Here is a 6454-nt window from a genome sequence, read left to right as displayed (position 1 = left end):
AAAAAAAAACATCGTGAAAAGCAAGTGTCTGATAGCTGCTGCTACTAGGTACGCTTTAAGAATCTTTTTTTTTACATTATTTGCTAGTACTTCTGATCAAATTTTCATGATTTATGCTATATGTTTACAATTAATTAATAATTCCACATAAATTTCACTACGTGATGGCTGAAGGCTCGTTGCGCTGTAACCACCTACAACCAAAACCATTGTTTAAAACCATAAACATTATTAACTAGCAACAATTCTTCGTAGTTCGTAGTTAATTCTTTTTTCACTGATCTCCAGATTTATTGAATATTCTACAAATCTAATAAACAAATAAAGCATTACAAGATAACAAGTTAGTGCATATAAAAAATCAAACTTGGAATAGTTGTAGGGCAAACCTTACAATTAACCACTAAGCTAAATCCTTAAATGCTTCGTAGTTGAACTCTTGTTTGTAAAAGTGCTTGTCATACAAAAGATAAGTTTGATGGTAAAAATGTTTTTATTTTTTACTTGTTAGGTTTATATATTAAAATTAATACTCGATAATTAAATATATCTAAGTATACTGCATTAATACAAAAAAAAATGAATCAACTAAAAAAAACTTAAATCTCCACGCACAAGATGTTTTGAAAATAATCTTTTAATTGTTTAAAAGAATACATATGATCTAATATAGTAAAACACTATCGACATAACAAGTTTGCTAGGCACTTGAATTAAGTTTTTATATTTTTATTTTTATTATAACATATAAAAACTATAAAAATATCAGTTAGATATTTTTCTGGATAAGTGTGTTTTATTTTCATATGCAATGTTTTTTAAAAGCAATTTTTAATTAAAAATATATTAAAATAATTTAAAAATATTTAAAAATTATTAAATAAAAAATAATTTGTAACACAAAAATAAAGACTCGATGATGATAAGAGGGAGGCAGTCGCTAGGGGTCCCTACCAGAGCGCAAGGAGAAGGTCCGCGTGCGTTTACATTTTGGGTCCGTGCCCTCAGTAGGAGTAGCCTAATAGAAGCTGGCTGGCTCAGAGTCATTCATTGCTGTCGAGCGACACGGCGCCCAAGCGTTGAAAACGTTTGGCGCCATGAAGGCAACCTGGTGGCGTCCTGCCGCGCCTTGAATGCGCATGTTTGTTTTTCCCCCCTTGGTCTATCTGCTCCATTATGGAGCCGACAAATTGACTGTGTGATTATGAAACATACCCACATTCGTTACAGTATTTATTTATTTATTTTACACCGTGGTATCTCCTAAGCTTATACGTATTTTAATTAACTTTTTAAAATTAATGATTAAGAAGCTTGCTATAGCTCTTAAAAAAATACACTCTCACCCTCAGGGTTCAATTTGCTCTAAAATTCTTTGGATAGTTGATGGTTCTAAAGCATATTTAAATTAATAAATAATAGACTGTCACGTGAGTAATTGAAAATACTTTAAAAAAACTATACACGTATTCGAAACCATAGTTTTTCCAACCACTGGAAAATAATATTTTTCAATATTTCATGCATATTTAATCGCAACATAATCAGAGCTCACATGGATTGCATTGCAAGGATTTAAGTAATTTCTCTCTGGTCTGAGCTCCTTCTATCTTCTTCTTCTTCCTGACGCTTTTTTGACACGGTCTGTTCAATCGAGGCAACAAGCGCTTACTCAATTAAATTTGAAGCGATGTGATCCTCTTGGACGAAAATAAAAACCTCTTATAAAATCTACGCTATCCATCTGACCTTATATTCCAAAACAAACCACATCCAAGCAAACTAATCAAGGAACCTAGAGCGTCTGGTGTCTCTGTCGCCCATGTCAAAGCACGCAGCAAGGGGGTGGGTTACGCCATCCTCTTACTCCACGTTACAACCTACTCTATCAAAGACAAACATTCCAATCTTCAACAGTACTGCCGCTACTATCTCCACCATTAAAGCTGTAAAACTGAGCACCCAAGAAATTCCAGCATCTCGTTGCAGAGCGAGGAGAAGACCAGTGAGATACGAGGATGAAGACGAGGATGATAGAGAAGAAGAATATGGATATAATCTGGAGATTGCAATGTTGGAATTTTACAGTCAGTCAGCAATAGGCGAAGCCCTTCTTGTGCGTGCGGTTGTAGATGAACAGGAAGTAGAGGTGCTCATCTTTAAGGTAATTATTAGTGCTTAATCTTGTGATTCTTGTTGTCCTTCTTCCTTTTCCCCGTGTGAGGATTGTTTTCATGGAGGGTATCATATATGGGAGCATGTGGCTTGAAAAATCGTCCTGAAATCTTCGAAATTGCACATGTCGCGAATTTCTTGGACTTGAATTTTTATTGATCCAGAAGGAAGTCTGGTAAAAGTAAAATTGTTCAAGAATCTATTAAAAAGAATTGCCAGGAAAAAAGAACCCCATAGCAAACATATATACTTGTCGTTTTTCTTTTTGAAACAAATAAATGTTGAAAAATCGGTGGGAAAGATAAATTGTGCACGAATTTTAAGGACGGACAGTTACTCTACCACGTGATTTGCTACTGAATTGAATGGCAAATTCACTTGTAAGATACAACAAGACCATCTGAAATTTGGTGGATAGCAAGCCCTGGGTTTTCTTAGAAAACGTTTAATGGAGATTAAGAATTAACGACAACAAAAGAATGGTTAAATGTTAACGTTGCAGGGGAAGGGGTAAAGAAATTTTGAGAGATTTTAATTTAATCTTTGCTCATCTCCTCCCGTTTTTGACCCCGAATACAAGTTATTTATTACTTTATAATTATATTTAATTTAAATATTAATTTAATATTTTTTTTAGATCCATTGTTATCCATAATTTTTCTACCTCCTATCAAACCTTAACGCTTCATCCCTTGACTCTCTCTTTTTTTTAAAAAAAAAAATACCATTAATAACATTGTGTTTCTTGTTTGTAACCTCAGGGATTCTCTTCATGCCTTAGCTACGGGACTTCACCAGATCCATCAAGAAGTGTTCTTCCAGCAAGGGCAGTGATAAAATCCATAGACAGAATCAAAGGTCCTTTCAACCCCTCTAATATAGAGTATCTAGAGAAGGACCTAACATGGGAAGCCTTCAAGAGCCGTCTTTCTCCTAAATGACATTTTGGAAAGTATTTTAGAATTTCTCATTTTCATAATGGGCCATCCTGAAACCGCATCATCCATTTAAGAAAATTATCAGTTTGACAATTAATTTCGTGGGCACGAGGAAAGTGGAATCCATATCCGGTCGATGATCTCAACATTTTGTTTAATCCTGATTCAACGCTCTCACCCTTGATCAGATTTCTTTAATTTGTTTGGGAAAAAATGCACTGTTAGGTGACAAAATGGGTTGATTTATGCTAGAGTCTTCCATCATATGATCTTTGAGCATTGGCAGACAATTCATTAACATGGGAACAAAGAAAATTAATGTGGCATTCATTTTTCTATATTATACATATATATCCTCTGCTAGCATTACGTCGAAAACAGAGAAATATAGAGTGAAACAGATCAGAGATATGGAGGAGGAGACAGAGTAACACTACGTGGAATGTGGGCTGGTAATTACTGTAAGAAGGTGGAAATGGCTCTCAAAATTAAAGGCATGCCTTATGAGGACGAGGAAGAGGAGTTAAGGAACAAGAGTCCATTGCTCCTTCAGTAAACTCCTGTTTTCAAGAGAGTGCCTGTAATAATTCATAATGGGAAACCTGTGATCGAGCCCCTTGTTATACTGGGAATATACCGACGAGACCCGGAAAAATACATCAAGGCTTCGGCCCGTTGATCCTTATCAAGGAGCCAAAGTCCGCTTCTGGGTTAGTTTTATCCAATAACAGGTAAATAAAGCATATTTTAATTTAATTTTCATTGCAAGCCAATGCTAGAATATATTGATACTGACAAGTTAATCAACGCGCTATTTGAGTCCATGGGTAAGGTTATCATGAGCGATGAAGAAGCACAAGAAAAGGCAGTAGAGGAAGTGCAGGAGAAAATGAAAGTATCGGAGGAGGGCATTAAGGAATTCTCTGCGGAGGACATTCGGACCAGTGATGGTAAAAAACTGGGATTCATGGACGTTCTGGTGGGTACAACATTTAGCACCTACAAAGTTTATGAGGGAGTCCTCGGTGTCAAAGTTCTTGAGCCAAAAAAGAATCCTCTGATATACACACGGGTGACAAATTTGCATGAGCTTCCTGTGGTGCAGGAGTTGCTTCCTCCTCACGACAAGCTAGTTGCAATTCTGCAGGGTATTAGGCAGAATGCACTCAAATCTTCTAATTAACTATTAAGCTAGCAATCTGGCACTAGGGAAAAAAATAAAAAAGGAGCCGGTACCGTGTGGGAGCTTTTTCGGCTTGGTGTTTCGATTAATAAGCTTGTACTATTGATCATCCATGGCGGTTGTGGATTCCAGCAGGCAACGAATTGGAGTCCAGGGCTGGGGCTTTTATCATGGGCAAACCAATTCTATGTATTGCAAATGAAGGGTTACCTAAGAAGCAGATCAATTCTGTAACTTAAATGGACCTCGCTTATCAAATGATGCTTGCTTTTGGTTTAAGCTTGCCATATATTTTGTTGCTTGTGGCTTTTAATCTTTTATTCTGCGATAATGAGTTGCTATGAAAATGATTATGGATGCTAAGAGACATTAAACATTCAGTTAGCTCTTGAACAAGGGCATCTTTTGTATAGTAATTTAACCGTGTTTCTAAGATTCAGTTAGCTCTTGAACAAGGGCATCTTAAACATTCGTGTTTCTAAGTTTTTTTTTTTGTTTTAATTTTTTTATATAATTTTAATGTGTTAATGCTAAAAATAAAATTTTAAAAAATAAATAAAAATAAAATTTTAATATATTTTTAAATAAAAAATATTTTATAAATTAAAATTTATTACACTAAGATTACATGTTATGTCTCGAGTTATGTCCAAAAAGAAAAAAGAAATTATTATGATAAATTATTTATTATTATATATATTTATTATATTATTTAAAAAAATATAATAAATTTATTGTTTATTATACATATTCATTATTATGGAATCGAGGAAGTATTATTTTATTGTTTGCTTATTAGACGGAGTATAGATATGGGAGAAAGGAAGAATTGAATAACGGTGCCGTTTTTACTTTTATCTTTTTGCATGGATAGTGTTTTTGTATTTTTTTTTATTTATGAATTTTACTTTTAAATACCCACTTCCGCGTTAAGAACTTACATGTCAATCTCCTACATATTTAACCAATAAGAATAGGTTAGTGACTCTTAGCTATTGTTTTTTATGGATTTTTTTTAATACAAACTTTTTAATGAATTTTACTATTATTTTCTGTATTTTGTTAATGTTTTTTTTTATTTTTGTCTTATTTTGATAAATTGTATTAAAGGTGTAGAAATTAGTATGTTGATAAATAAGATAATCATTTGAAAAATAAAACTGAGTTAACGGCATATTTTATCTTTTTATTTTTATTTTTTTACTGATTAAATGTAAAAAACAAAGTAAAAAAACAAAAGAAAAAGAAAAAAACACATCAGTAAGAACAGGAATGATGGGAGAAAGAGGTAAAGGTAATCATTTTCGGTTCGATTCGGTTTTTAACTATAAAAAATAACCAAATTGGTTTTTTTTCTTTTAAAAAAACCGAATCGAATTAAGTCAAACCGATCGGTTTCAGTTCGGTCTAGTTCTTGATTTCAAAAAACCAAGAAAACCTATATGCTCATATTTCTCCTTGAACTCGTCAAATAAGATATCTTTTCACTACCATTGTTTTCCCTGTATTGTGCAAACGAATTAAAAGCCAAAAAATCAACACCGCTGATTTCATCTCAAATCCAAAACTCTGTTATAAATCAAAACTCTAAATTTTCAGGCACTAAACTTCCATAGAAGTCATTGAAACTGAGCCTTACATTATTCAATATAAAATGCAGAATCATGAAGCAAGCAAAACAATTATTAAGATACCAATTATAGTTTGACACCAATAAAGATATTCATCTTATTCATATAAACAAATCTTTTCATGATTCATCGAAAAGACTACTAACAATAATATTTTATATGTAATGTTGGTTAAAGTTCTTATAATTTACTAGAGATGATGGTTTTTGTAATCATATAAGTTACAACAGATAAATTCATGTTTAAAGCAAATCTTCTAAGTCTAGAGGGAGAGGACTATAGCTAGGATTACTGGAGAGAGAGTGAGAGGGAGAAGAAGAAAAAGAGTGAAAGGGGCTATGGTTAGGGTTAATAGGAAGGGAGGGAGTAATTTTTTTTATTTATATTGTTTTTTTTAATTGATTCAGTTTGGTCCGGATTAATCAGTTTCTATATTATAAAACTAAAAACTGAAACAAACTAAAAAAATTTTCTGAAACAAACTAAAAAAAATTTCTAACTATTTTAATTGATTTATTTTTTTTCTC

General features: G+C 32.9%; 2 protein-coding genes across 4 annotated transcripts; both read left to right on the top strand.

Annotated features, from left to right (window-relative positions):
* Positions 1-1548: 1548 nt before the first annotated feature.
* On the top strand, positions 1549-4204 carry LOC105125458 (uncharacterized). 3 transcript variants are annotated; one of them, XM_011025924.1, is made up of 3 exons: positions 1556-2164; positions 2937-3844; positions 3946-4204. In XM_011025924.1, exons 1-2 carry the CDS (start codon positions 1823-1825, stop codon positions 3114-3116), a joined length of 522 nt encoding a protein of 173 aa, XP_011024226.1. In that variant the 5' UTR covers positions 1556-1822; the 3' UTR covers positions 3117-3844; positions 3946-4204. The 3 variants fall into 3 exon arrangements, with proteins under 3 accessions (XP_011024235.1, XP_011024226.1, XP_011024217.1); XM_011025915.1 differs by having other exon boundaries at positions 3934-4204; XM_011025933.1 differs by lacking the exon at positions 3946-4204 and having other exon boundaries at positions 1549-2149; positions 2937-3364.
* Positions 3917-4583, top strand: LOC105125477 (glutathione S-transferase U9-like). Its single transcript, XM_011025942.1, has one exon. It carries the CDS (start codon positions 3937-3939, stop codon positions 4294-4296), a length of 360 nt encoding a protein of 119 aa, XP_011024244.1. The 5' UTR covers positions 3917-3936; the 3' UTR covers positions 4297-4583.
* The last annotated feature ends 1871 nt before the right edge of the window (positions 4584-6454 follow it).

The sequence above is a fragment of the Populus euphratica genome, unplaced genomic scaffold, assembly GCF_000495115.2.
Source record: "Populus euphratica unplaced genomic scaffold, PopEup_1.0 scaffold1.1, whole genome shotgun sequence".
Classification (NCBI taxonomy): Eukaryota; Viridiplantae; Streptophyta; class Magnoliopsida; order Malpighiales; family Salicaceae; genus Populus; species Populus euphratica.
This window is presented reverse-complemented; position numbering and strand designations above follow the sequence as displayed.